This window comes from Chironomus tepperi, unplaced genomic scaffold, assembly GCF_022539635.2.
Source record: "Chironomus tepperi strain 1889 unplaced genomic scaffold, CSIRO-AGI_Ctep_v1 contig_7, whole genome shotgun sequence".
NCBI lineage: Eukaryota > Metazoa > Arthropoda > Insecta > Diptera > Chironomidae > Chironomus > Chironomus tepperi.
The window spans coordinates 1,022,203-1,036,314 of record NW_027226129.1 but is presented as its reverse complement, the minus strand read 5'-3'; the positions used below and the strand labels follow the sequence as shown (position 1 = coordinate 1,036,314).

The 14,112-nt window shown below is 34.2% G+C and overlaps 1 protein-coding gene across 4 annotated transcripts in view; it reads right to left on the bottom strand.

Annotated features, from left to right (window-relative positions):
- Nucleotides 1–14,112, bottom strand: part of Ca-alpha1D (Ca[2+]-channel protein alpha[[1]] subunit D) — a 104,505-nt gene that overhangs the window by 30,336 nt on the left and 60,057 nt on the right. For 3 of the 4 annotated variants that reach the window (XM_070652474.1, XM_070652461.1, XM_070652481.1), the window contains exons 12-14: nt 13,925–14,091; nt 13,755–13,842; nt 12,078–12,185 (exon numbers count right to left, since the gene is read on the bottom strand). In XM_070652474.1, coding sequence (XP_070508575.1) covers nt 12,078–12,185; nt 13,755–13,842; nt 13,925–14,091 — 363 coding nt within the window. The remainder of the gene's footprint in view (nt 1–12,077; nt 12,186–13,754; nt 13,843–13,924; nt 14,092–14,112) is intronic. The other variant, XM_070652468.1, reaches the window with a different exon arrangement.

Genomic DNA, 14,112 nt, shown 5'->3' with positions numbered 1-14,112 from the left:
AGAAAATGAGTCTCAATTTTATGCATCATAAGATTATTTTCAAAGGACACAACTTTGATCTCATTTCCATGTTTTTTTTGGGATGTCTTTTGTTACTTCTTGATATTATCCATTTTTGAGATACTTTTTTTTGGGGTTAAGTGTTGATGGAAAATTTAAAATGGGCATAAATTTTATGCTCAATTTGAATCCTTTTTAGTCTTTTGTCTTTTGTTGTTTATGATAATTGACAGTCATCTTAAGATCTAAAATTTTGCTTTTATTTATTGTCAAACGAGTGGAAAAGATGAGGAATTGTTATGTGTGTGAAATGGAAGTTAATGATGTGTCATGGATTGTTTGAGGTAATACAAAATGTGGATTAAAGTATTGTTGAATTAAGAATGAATTCTGACAGTTTTTGGACATTTTCTGTCAAAATTCTGACATTTTCTGACTGAATTCCGGCTTAACTGACATTTTCTGACAAAAATCTTGCGATTTCTACCAACAATTTGACATTTTCTGACATAAATCTGACAAATTCCATTAAAAATCTGACAATTTCTGCTAAAAGTCTGACATTTTCTATCAAAATCTGACACTTTCTGCCAAAAAACTGACAATTTTTATCAAAAATCTGACAATTTCTGCCAAAAGTCTGACATTTTTCGCCAAAACCTTAAAATTTCTTCCAAAAACCTGACAATTTCTGCCAAAATCTGACATTTACTGCCACAAAACAGAAAATTGCTCACCAAAATCTGACAAATTCTGTCAAAATATGACAATTTCTATTAATAATCTGACATTTTCTGCCAAAAGTTTCAAATTTTCTGCCGAAAATCGGACAATTTCTATCAAAAATCTGACATTTTCTGTCAAAATTCTGCTCAAATTTGAAGAAACTGTTGCCCCGGGGGCGTTCAATAGGAATTGTGCAACACCCCTGTTCCACCTCCCCCTTAATACCCTCCTGCCCTAAATTCCTCTATCCATTTATCTGTCTACCTCATCCTACAATTCCATTTAACTCCAAATTAGCTCTACCGTTCAAGCATTAAGTACATTTACACACATTTTCAATTATATAAATCCCAAAGATTAGTTCATCATGTCTACTTTAATTATCCAACTTTATAAATGGAACAAAAATTATGAAAAAAAAAAAGTTTTTGAACTATTTTGTAATTTTGTAAGTTAAATAATTTATTAATCCTATGTGAATCACAGCCAGAACTTTAATATGGAAGAGCTTAAAGAACTTTATCATTAATTTCATGTATTTACTTTTATGTGGGGCTTTATAGAGGCACGGGTTTTGGTTTTGTTGTGATTTTTTTGGCTTGTTTTGTTCATTTGTAGCTTTCGGTTGTTTTGTTGGTTACAGAAATAATATTTTATTATAAATTAATTCGTAATGTTTTGACAAAATGTTTTGTCAAATTAGCTTAAAGCCTGCTGTTTAGACATTATTTTGATAAATATAATGCGATTTGAACTTGAATTTTGGCATGATATTCCGATTGTCTCCTAGTCCCCTTGTCACCTAGTCCGATTGTCCGACAATCCTTTTGTCCCCTTGTCCGATTGTCCAATTCTCCGAATGTACGCTTTGTCCGATTGTACCCATGTCCGATTGTTCCCTTGTACCCTTGTCCGATTGTATCCATGTCCGATTGTTCGATTGTTCGATTATCTGATTGTTCTCTTGTCAACTTGTCCGATTTTCCAACTGTCCCCTTTTCCGATTGTCCGACTGTCCGATTATCCAATTGTCCGCTTTGTCCGATTGTCCGCTTTGTCCGATTGTCCGATTGTATCCTTGTCCCCTTGTCTCCTTGTCTCTGATCGATTGTCCGACTGTCCGATTGTCCTCTCGTCCGATTGTCCCCTTATCTCCTCGTCCGATTATCTGATTGTCCGCTTTGTCCGATTGACCGATTTTCCGATCCTCCGCTTGTCCCGTTGTCTCTCCCAATATTTCTGGTTATGCCCCGCCCTAAGCCTAAACCCATGACTCCTACTCCGGTGTTCAGTAGTTAACCCTCCTAATCTCCTAATCTTCTTCACAATCAAGCCACTTAAGCTCCCTACACCTAAATTTCACCCCCAAAAAAAAAAAAAAAAACAATTTAACAGCCAACACAATTCAGTATAAAATATCCATATTCACTGCCTGTCTGTCTTGATTCCTACACAGCACATCCCATATCATTTTCACATATGATAAAAGTTTCCTTGCAGGCACCCACAGTTGAAATATGGAAGAAGGAAGCAGCAAAAAAAAAAAAAAAAAAGTTATTAGATTTATCAACAGTCACAGTGATTCACAGATATACAAAATGTACGGATGCAAATCAACTTAAACTTCCTCTTCCAACAACCTATCCGTAATATTTATGGGATATGTTGCTCATCCGTGTTGAATCAGATGTAGTTGATATCTTATGGGATGTAAGATGAAATTTTGTAGGAAATTGATGGACGATTTAGGTTAGTTTGTAGTGGGATTAGCATAAGTTATGTGGGATTAATATTCAGGAGGGGATTTTGAGACTGAATTTGGGATGTGGTTGGTAAGATTTTTGGATCATTTATAGCAATATCCGGCCTCCCCAACTCCCCGCTGTATCTGGTACAATTTTATATTATTTTGGTACAATTTTATATTATTTTGGTATAAGATCGGTTTTTTTCGGTAAAAATTCGGCTTTTTCCGACAAAACTCGAATTATTTCGGAAATTGTTCGGATTTCTTCGGTCAAAGCTCGGATTATTTCGGAAAATTGTTCGGATTTCTTTGGTCAAGGCTCGGATTATTTCGAAAAAAGATCGGCTTTCTTCGGTTAAAGCTCGGATTATTTCGCCAATTGTTCGAATTTCTTCGGTAAAAACTCGGATTATTTCGGCAATGATTCGGTTTTCTTCGGTATAAGCTCGGATTATTTCGGAAAATGTTCGGATTTCTTCGTTAAAAACTCGGATTATTTCGGCAATTGTTCGGATTTCTTCGCTAAAATCTCGAATTACTTCGGGAATAGTTCGGAATTCTTCGGTTTATTTCAACAACTGGTTTATTTCAACAACTGTTCGGATTTCTTCGTTAAAAGTTCGGCTTTCTTTTTTAAAAGCTCGGATTTCTTCGATAAAAGCTCGGATTATTTCGGCAAATGTTCGGTTTTCGTCGGTATAAGCTCGGATTATTTCGGCAATTGTTCGGATTACTTCGATAAAAGCTCGGATTATTTCGGAAAAAGATCGGTTTTCTTCGGTAAAGTTCGACTTTTTTCAGAAAAACTTCGGCTTTCTTCGGTAAAAGTTCGTTTTTTTACTACAAAATCTCAATTAATTGATTAAAATGTTCAAAATATGTTTCAAAATTATTTAAAAAAATCTCCAATAAACATTCCCAAACCTCAGCTGAACCCGACAACAGCTAATTTAAACAAAACAATGCTATATCATCCACACAAAAATCCAAAAGTTCTGCCAAGTGTTACACGATACTAAAAAATCTTGAACCCCAAGGATATTTGGCAATAAATTATAAACACAATTTCTTTCACAACTTCAACCGATTTTCATGAGAAAAAAAAGGAAAAGAAAATGAAGATTAATATTCAAATTCTTGTAAATTTATGCATAAAGTTTAGAATAAGCACCAAAAAAAAAATCTGGAAATGTCATGAATTTTAAATTCAATTTTTTTCACATCAAAATGGGCCAAAATCAATCTTAAATGACGTCATATTTCTGATTTGTGACGTCACAATGATGTGCTGACTTTGAATCAGCGTCTATATGCTATCCACAGTTGTAATATTAACGGAACATTTGTGATTTAAATTTACAGTCTGTGAGATGCTTTTAAAGCATTTTTGAGGGTATTGCAGGGGTGGACAACCTTTTATTATCCACGGACCAACTTGGTGGTTAGCCTCAACCGAAACCACACGGGACATACGGTTCACGACATTTCATGAAGGTGCCGTGGCACAAAGGTTGTCCACCACTGTGATTTTATGTCAATTTTGGGTCTAAATACAAAATTTGCTTATCCGACTTAAAAGGACATCATGCAGGGGATTGGGGTTAAACCTTCAAACCCCCCTTCCCCATAAACACACCCCTGACAGCATGCACACTCTCATGACACCAAAATAACCCTCAAAATCCATAGAAGCTTCCTAAATCTTCTGCATCATAAATTCAAATGGATATCCTCTAAGATGACTACTAATAAAATGCTTAAAGGAACCTTTTTTTTATATTTTAGTGATGAAATGGGTCAAAGGATATACAAAGGATGAATAAAATGAAACTTGATGTTTTATTGTTACAAACAGAGCTTTTTTTTTCGGAGATCATAGCTTGAAAATGATGAAAGTGAGTGCTTTTGAGTGCAGGCTGTCAACTGCTTGATATGCTGAATTTTGAAGATCAGAAGCTTAACAATGTTGAGACAAATATCCGAAATTTTCCGAATAGACTTGAACTTTTCCGAAAAGACACGAACTTTTCCGAAATCAAACGAATTTTTCCGAAAAAAAAACGAACTTTTCTGAAAAGACCTGAACTTTTCCGAAAAAGACCCGAACTTTTCCGAAAAAGACCCGAACTTTTCCGAAAAAACCCGAAATTTTCCGAAAAGACACGAAATTTTCCGAAATCAAACGAATTTTTCCGAAAAGAAACGAACTTTTCTGAAAAGACCTAAACTTTTTCGAAAAAGACCCGAACTTTTCCGAAAATACCCGAAATTTTCCGAAAAGACCCGAACTTTTCCGAAAATACACGAACTTTTCCGAAAATACCCGAACTTTTCTAAAAAGACTCGAATTTTTCCGAAAAATAAAACCCGAACTTTTCCGAAAAAGACCCGAACTTTTCCGAAAAGATCCGAAATTTTCCGAAGAAAACCGAACTATCCCATTTGACAACAAACTCTTCCAAATGGAATTTAAGACAAAAATGTGATTATTCAAATCAAAATCCACCCTTCCATTCCTTAAAGCTTCAATTTCATATCCCAAAATTCCATTCTTATCTCTTCATGTCCTCCCATTTACATCCAATAATCCACTCAAACTATCCCCAAAAATTCTTCTATAAACTGCGCGATTACACCTTCTTATCTCATCTCCTTATACCCAAACATTCCAAAAGCCCCAATTTTCTATGTATGCTCATCTATGACCATTGAGTGTGCATGCCGACGACCATGATGATGATGATACTTACAAATTGATATGCGAGATGTAAAAAAAAAGGAAAAAAATTTAGGTTGAATGAGTTTCTGATTTTACTGCCGTTTCCATCCACAAAAAAAGAAGGAAGGAAGTCCAAAAATGGTCATGATTTTATGTTGAATGGACAGCAAAAAGGAGTGCGGATGAGATTTATGAAATAATTTATTTTTTATTTTTTTTTTGCATTCTGATTTTTCTGTTTTTTTTTGGTAGGGTAATTAATGGATGTGATGTCTTGTCATTTCATGTTGTGGATGTGTTGTGATGATTAATGAGATAGTCGAGATGATTGGATGAATATGAGAGACATGACATAACATGACCTTTTATTTGTGAATAACAAAATTTTTTTTTTTATTTTTTGTTATCTACTGTTGTCATAGTACGGATGTGACTTGTTATGAGGAACAACTGTTTTTTTTATGTCTTGTAATTTAATTATTAATGATTTAATATAATAATTTTTTTTAAGGTTATGTAAGGTTATGGGCGATTGCTTCGATGGTGGTATGGTATGGTATGGTATGGTGATACACCTGGTATGGTAATGAGGTATATCCATATCGTACTAATTGTGCACTCTTACCAGTCCTTACGATTAGCTGAGCTTTCCCAAATAAAAGACGAACAATAACGATGAAAAGCCGAACATTTCCAATTAGAATACGAATTTTTTGACTAAAAGCCGAACTTTGCCGAATAGAAAACGAAAAGTTCCGACTAAAAGCCGAACTTTGCCGATTTGAAGACGAACAATTTTGACTAAAAGCTCAACTTTGTCGAATAGAAGACGAACTTTTCCGTCTTGAAGCCGAACTTTTCCGATTTCAAGACGAACAATTCCGACTCAAAGCCGAACTTTCTCAATTAAAAGCCGAACATTCTTGACTGGAAGCTGAGCTTTCTCGACTAAAATCCGAACTTTCCCGATAAAAATCCGAACTATTCCGATTCAAAGACGAACAATTACGATGAAAAGCCGAGTATCCCCGACTAGAAGCCGAATAATTCCGACTAAAATCCGAACTTTCCCGACTAAATGCCGAACTTTCTCGACTTGAAGCCGAATTATCATTCAAATCACATGAAATTTCATAACATAAAATCCAATTTGTATCAATTTTTTTTATTTTTAATGAATTCATTCACTTTATGAGATTAAAAATCAGTTACATACACAATTCATCTGCCATCCATAAATTCATCAAAATATCACACAACTTTGCATACACTCCGTAAATCCTCACAACACAAAGAGCACAAAATATCATACACACAACAACAAAAAAAAGAAGTTTATAATCTCATATCTATGACTGCACTTAAAAAGTTTCTCATTTTCTATGCACTTGACTATCTACTTTTCATTCACAACTTTGTCTATCTACCAACAATCATGTCTATATCTACAAAAGAGGGTGGGGAGTTGTTCACTTATTACGTAACATGATGAGTCGACTTGTTCATTCTGTGATCTCAAGTCCCACATAGGAGGGGAAGGGTACTCTAAGATAGAGAGGGACCCTGTTAGATGGGGAATAGTCCCTTAAGATGGGGAATAACCCATTAAATTAGGAATAACCCCCTAAGATGGAGAAGAGACTCCTAAGATGAAGTAGACCCTCCTAAGATGGGATAGACCCTTCTAAGATGGAGTAGACCTTCCTAAGATGGAGTAGACCCTCCTAAGATGGAGTTGACCCTCCTAAGATGGAGTTGACCCTTCTAAGATGGGGTAGGCCCTTCTAAGATGGTGTAGGCCCTCCTAAGATGGAGTAGACCCCCCTAAGATGGGGTAGACCCTCCTAAGATGGGGATGAGACCCTCCTTAGATAGGGTAGACCCTCCCAAGATGGGGTAGACCCTCTTAAGAGGGGGTAGACCCTCCTAAGATAGGGTAGGACCTCTTAAAATGGGGGAGATCTTCCAAAGATGAAGTAGACCGTCCTATGATGGGGAAGACCTTCATAATATGGGAAAAGGCTCCCTAAATTGGAGTAGGCCCTTTTAAGATGGGAAAGAGTCCCCCACAAAGAAGGGGAGAGGCTCCCTAAGATCCTAAGATGAGGAGAGCCCACCTTAAAATGGGAAGAGCCCCCCGAAGAGTCCCAAAGGCCTCTCAAAATGGTTAAAAAACTTCCTAACCCTAGAGAGACCCCCCTAAATCTAGAAAAAAAGGGTCCTAATAGCGTTACGTAATATGTGAACAGTCCCTCCCTTTAAAAAAACAAAAGTAGCAACAATAAAGCTTTATAAAATCATAAATAAGTGAGATAGAGTATAAAAAAAGCAACAAACCAGAGGCATCAAATGAAATTTCCGTTTTGGACAAGCTGAGGGGAAAAAGTATCGACAAAATAATAGTAGATGTGGGTGGAAGTAACACAGCCTACAGGAAAAATCTAATTAAATTTAATTGATTTATTCTCGGTAATATAATTTTCGATCTAATAAAACAACAAAAAAAAAGACCACTTGTGTCTTACTGTGTAGATGTATAAAGTCATAAGATGATTGAGCTGGGTATTGACCGACGTTGATGTGATTTTGTGCTTTTGTTTCTTTGTATAAAAGAGAATGAAGGAAAATTTTTGGATAATTTTTATGAGACATAAAATGGCATTTGAAGATTTTGATTGCAGGGTTGGTATGGAGGGTTATATGAAGTTTCAGTTTTGATGAATTTTGGAGTCCGAGACTGAGACTGACATAGAGATCAGAACCGAAAGCGAACCGAGATTGGAACCAAAAATGACCCGAGATCGGAACTAAGATCGGAACCGAGAAAGGAACTGAAATCGATCTGAGGTTGGAACCGAAATCGATCTGAGGTCGGAACCGAAATGGAGCTGAGATCGGAACCGAAATCGAGCTAAGGTCGGAACCAAGATCGGAACCGAGGTCGGAACCAAAATCGGAACCGAAATCGAACTGAGATCGGAACTGAAATCGAACTGAGATCGGAACCAAAATCGAGCTGAGATCAGAACCGAGGTCGGAACCAAAATCGGAACCGAAACTGAATTGAGATCGGAACTGAAATCGAACCGAGATCGGAACCAAAATCGAGCTAAGATCGGAACCGAGGTCGGAACCAAAATCGGAACCGAAACCAAACTGAGATCGAAACTGAAATCGAACCAAGACCGGAACCGAAATCGAGCCGAGATCGGAACCAAAATCGGAACCGAAACCGATTTGAAATCGGGAACGAGAAAGATTTGGTTGGATTTTGAGTTCAGTCGACACCATGTGCTTTCTGGAGTCTTTTAGCTACCAACTCTGATCTTGACTTTATTGTCAATTCTACAGTCATAAATTTGATTTAATCTTTTATAAAACAATTTAAATTGAGACTTTTTTGAGAAGATTTTATTGATTTTTGTCAATTACTTTTGAACAAAATGGACATAAAATTGAGAATTTCTTCCAAAAAATTCCACGAATCATTTCAATTTCCTCAAAATCCCAAAACCCCCAAAAAAAATCCCATCCAACCTCATTTACAATTCAATTCACACCCAACATTCCCACAATTCAATCCAAAAATTAATTGAAATCCATCCTAAATCTTTAACTATAAAGACATTTACAGCCATTAAATATTTACGTTAAGAATGAATGAATTTTGGATAGACAGATGAGATTCAACTTTATATATTTTATTTTTTTGGTAACATAACCCCATGTCCATTAGAAATTAAAGTAAATGATGAGATTCAACCCAAATAGAATTTTCAGATTTACTTATTTGCTTTGTTGAGAGTTAAAAACCTTTTGTTTGATGCAAGGGATGGAAACTTTTTGTTTTTCTGGGATGAATGTTGATTTAAGGGGGGAAATTGCTTGGAGTAGCTTGAATTTTGGTTGGAGTCGTAATCAAAATTAGGGACTTATACAGCAGTTGTTGGTTAATCGGTCTAAAATTCGAAAATTGGCCATACGACATAAACTCAGAGTCACGCCTAGGTAGAACTGGATTTTGGATCGATTAATCTAGATTAATCATCTTGTGCCCAATTATGGTCCAAAACGCTCTACGTATCCCTAAATTCCACAAATCCCCCACCCACCTTGACATTTACATCCTTTACTATCAAAAAATCCAACAACAAATCAGACTTGCGTCATTTCATTTCGAAAAAACTCGAAATTACATCGAAAATATTCGAAATTGAATGCGAAAATTCAAAAAATATTGATTTTTTTGTTTGTAACGTATTTTTTGATTTTAAAAAATCTCAACGGTCATTTATTTTTTGAAAAATTTAGTTTTTATCCCCGTTTTTTCATTTAATAACGGTCAATATTTAAAATGGCGCTAGTCTGCAACAATTGTCCATCCCCTGGCCATTCATCTCAACAATCTTTTCCATTTAATTCTCGAAAAAGTTTTTAATCATTTATTCACCGTAAGGATAGATCTAAACTTTCTTTTAAATCCATTTAAGTCTGTGTATCAAGAATGGCAAAATTGACCCTTGAGTCACATTTTAAAAGTTTAACTTCTATCTGGTCTATAACAGACTATCGCCATTTCAAATATTGACCGTTATTATTTAAATTAAAAAATGGGGATAAAAATTATGTTTTTTAAAAAAATAAATGACAGTTAAAATTTTTAAATTCAAAAAATACGTTACAAATATAAAAATCAATATTTAATTAACTTCTGCTGCATGTAACTGTTTTCTTTCAAATAGGCAATGATATCAATGATCATTTGAGTCTTAATTTCATGAAAAGAATTGAAAATTTTTATAAAATAATTTAACGGTAAAATATTTTTTGAATTATCGCAAATCAATTTCGAATATTTTCGAAGTAATTTCGAATTTTTTTCGAAATGAAATGACACAAGTCTGGTTTATATTTATATCAACGGTAAAATATTTTTTGAATTTTCGAAATTCAATTTCGAATATTTTCGAATTTTTTCGAAATGAAATGACACAAGTCTGGTTTATATTTATATCAACGGAAAAATATTTTTTGAATTTTCGAAAATCAATTTCGAATATTTTCGAATTTTTTTCGAAATGAAATGGCGCTAGTCTGGTCTACAAAGTCAATTAATTCAGCATATTCAACGCCCTTTTATGACCAGAACACATATTTGACCTCAAGGACGTAAATAATTAATTTATTTTTCCTATACTTTGTGCCATAAGCAGCCATAATTATGATTCTAATTGATTCTCAAAAAATAAAGCATGTCCAAGTGGATATCCATTAATGATTTCAAATGAAAAATATTAATTGGATTTAAATTGTGGCATGGCAAAATGGAAGTAAAGTTACAGACGGATAAAGGTAATGCGCAAATTATTATGCATTGTAAATTCACGGTTTTGGGTTTATTAATTTCAAATTGAGTAAGCACAGCACATTGGTGACTTACTTGAGTGATTTTCAAGTAGATTTTTGAGGATGAAAATTTTTGGGTTCATTGAGTTTGTTCTTATTTTGTGTGGAATCGATGTGGAATTTTTTGGATAATTTATGTTGAGATTATGGGTGGGGTGGATAACTAGAGGGGATGGGGGGGTTGGTAGGGTTAATGGGAGTTGTGGTTCAAAAGACTCAATTCTCAGGGATTTTTACTGAATTTTTACAATTTTTACAATTTTTTTTTTCCAAGAAATATTCAAAAATTTGTCAAAAATCCGACTGAAGCTCTGCAAAAAAAAAAGTTTGAAACCGGAGCAGCAAATAAACAGGAATCTAGTTTGAAACTGGACAGAATTCTCTAGAAAAATCGGCTAAAAATCCGCCAGAATAACTCAATTAATTCCTCAAAAACAGCTGAATTTTGCATGAAAATCAATTAAAAATTCGCCAAAATTCTTCAAGAAATTGGGTAAAAATTTGAAAGATTATGTCTGCTCCATGAGCCATTACGGGATCAATCTAGGAATTGATAAGATTATATGGTGTCGAATCAACTGGAATCGACTTTTTCATGCAAAATCCGAATCAACTTCGAGCTCTGCTAATTAAGCTTTAACTCCTCTAAATTGGCAATATTCTAGTATTTTTGAAACAAAAACCCCCAAAATGTCGCTAAATTCATTCTACCCTGAGTTGTCCTCATAGACGCACATTAGATTGTCGAAAAATTCAAACATTTCGAACTCAACTTATTTTAAAATACAAATTTCCGTTACGAAGAAAACTAAAAATAACGGTCAAAAAAATTTGAATATTAAAGACAAAAAATATTTTTTGAAAATAAAAAAAAAATTAACGGTCGTTTTTGAGAAAATCACAATCTGGATTAAATAATTTGTGTTATTCAAGTGTAGAACAAGAGCGACCAGATTTGGCAGGATTTCGATATTTGGAGTTTGAATTCCGACTTCAGTCGGGGCTGCCAACTCGGCAAGATAGTCAGTAACAATTGATTTGAATGATCCAGCCATAGCTGAAGACGTGAGCTCTAAATTGACTTAAATTTTGTAAGGAATAGACTCGACTCAAGATGACTTTTTCATAGAAACTATAAATCGACCTCGATCTCTGCTGATGACACAATCATGTACCTAGGTCAGGTCATGACCTGACTATTGAAAAAGATGCAAAAACCCCTCCAAAAATTGACATTTTTTGTTCTCAACATTTTAATAAAATTTAATAATTTTTATGTCATGTCAAATACCCAGCTTCAATCAATATCAGCTCGCAGCCATGATTTTTTTAATTCAGAAATGAAAACAATGTCAATGTTTATCTCCAAAAAAGTAACAGATTTTCCAATGGATGAAAAAATGTTCGATGAAAAAAAAATAATAAAAAAATGAATGAAAAAAAGGAAATGTTGTTGTTGTTGTTGTTGTTATGTCCTACCTTAAATAACTGAACTCCTATAACAGCAAACATAAATTGCAGTAAACATGTAACAAGTACGATATTTCCAATAGTTTTTACAGCCACAATTACACATTGTACTACATGCTATGTAACATTAAATAAAAAATATAATTTTTTTTTTCGGATATTTTTTTTTTGTGCGTTTTAAAAATTATTCGAAAAATGAGAAAAAAAAATAAAATAAAATAAAGAAAAAAAAAATTAAAAATTGAATAAAAAAAAAATTTAGAATTTTTATGATAAAAAGTCAAAGAAAATTTTAGAATTTAGTCAATGAGTGTCAGTGGGTGTATTGCAGTGGTGGACAACCTGTGTGATGCGACACACTTGTGTGCTGTTTAAAAATGTAGAAAATGGCATGAACTGTATGATGTTTGGGGATTCTAACAAGATTTTCCACGAAAAAATGAAAGAATGCCCACAACTAGTCAAATAGACAATCTAAGGCAGTGACGGGCAACCTGTCATTAACCCATAATACACCTTATCAAGAATGTGACCATAAATTGAGATACTTGAATCCTTTTCAGGATATAATGCCAAAATTTTGATGATTTCTGTCTCAAAACCCTAACAAAATTGAAGGATCTTGTCTAAAAACAAAGTATGTGACCTGCATGGCCTTGCACTAGGATGGCCATCTGCTGTACTTTTGCCGGGACGCTGCTGTCCTTTTCTACCTTGCTGCTGTGTCCTGACAAAGCTTCAAAATGTCCCGATTTTTCAACAAGTCGAAAACTTCATAAAAATTTTGGAATTTTTGACAAATTTTGAACATTTTTATTTTAAAGGTCCGGGTTCAAGCCCAAGACTGAAAATATTTTTTTTGGAATTCCAATTATTTTCTGCACATTTTTGCAAGTTTCGTACATAATTTAACCAAAAGTGTCCCGATATTTCGCGAAAATCCTCTGACCAACCTGGCCTATGATGGACAATCTGTGAGTTCCCAAGAATGCAATAAGTAGTATGCCGTGTGAGCTTTCGGTTGAGGCCTATTAATTGAGTATACCCAAAAGAACGCTTAATTTGGCTAGTTAGGGATCAGACTAGCACAAGTAAGATAATCAATCCGAAATCTCGCATCATGTCGGCATTTCTCTGATATAGTAGCAGATTTCAACCAAATTTGGCACCAAATCAGATTCACATCGACTTGAGGCTGGATTTTACCGACTGATTAACCGATTTGTGTTATTTGGGATCATCAATAGCACTGTTGCAGAGGTTGAACTCGTCTGAAATTTTGTATGGAATTGAGTCAACTCATGTCGACTTTTTATACAAAATTTGAGTCACTTTATAGCTGAAGAACAGGTGCATTACACCTGTTTATCATCTAGGACACTTTTTCATGTCACAGACCACAGATTGACCACAACTGAATTTAAAAAAATGTCAAATTTTGAAAAATAGCCTTAAAATATTGTACAATTGATCAAAATTTTTTAAAGACACTCATTGACTAAATTTAAAATTATTTAAAATATTTAAAAATTATATAAAATTGCACTATTTTTAATTTAAGAAAGTTGATAAAGAATTTTGCTAATAAATTTGTAAATTTAATTCAATGCTAAAAGTTTGTTTGAAATTTAATATTTAATTAATTTAATTAAAAAAAAAATGGCAAAAAAAATCTTTTTTAAATACCTTTAATCCTTTGGCACGATTGATGGCACGAAGTGGACGTAAGACACGAAAAACACGAAGAATTTTCACAGCCGACATGGCTTCGGAGCTGAATTATTTGGAATTAAAAAAAATTTGTGGCAGTTAGTCATCGACATCCTCAAAATTGGACTAAATTTGAAGCAACTTACTCGCCAACAAATGAAGACAATGAAACGCAAACGACAAGCAAGTCGAGTAAATTGAATGCGGAACGACAAAAGGCTCCTTTATGTAGAATAAACCCGTATGAGACGAGCCTTAACAATAGCTCGATTGTGAACACTGTGGTGAAAAAGACATCAAATTTGTTAAGAATCTGTGAATTAGAAATTGGAAA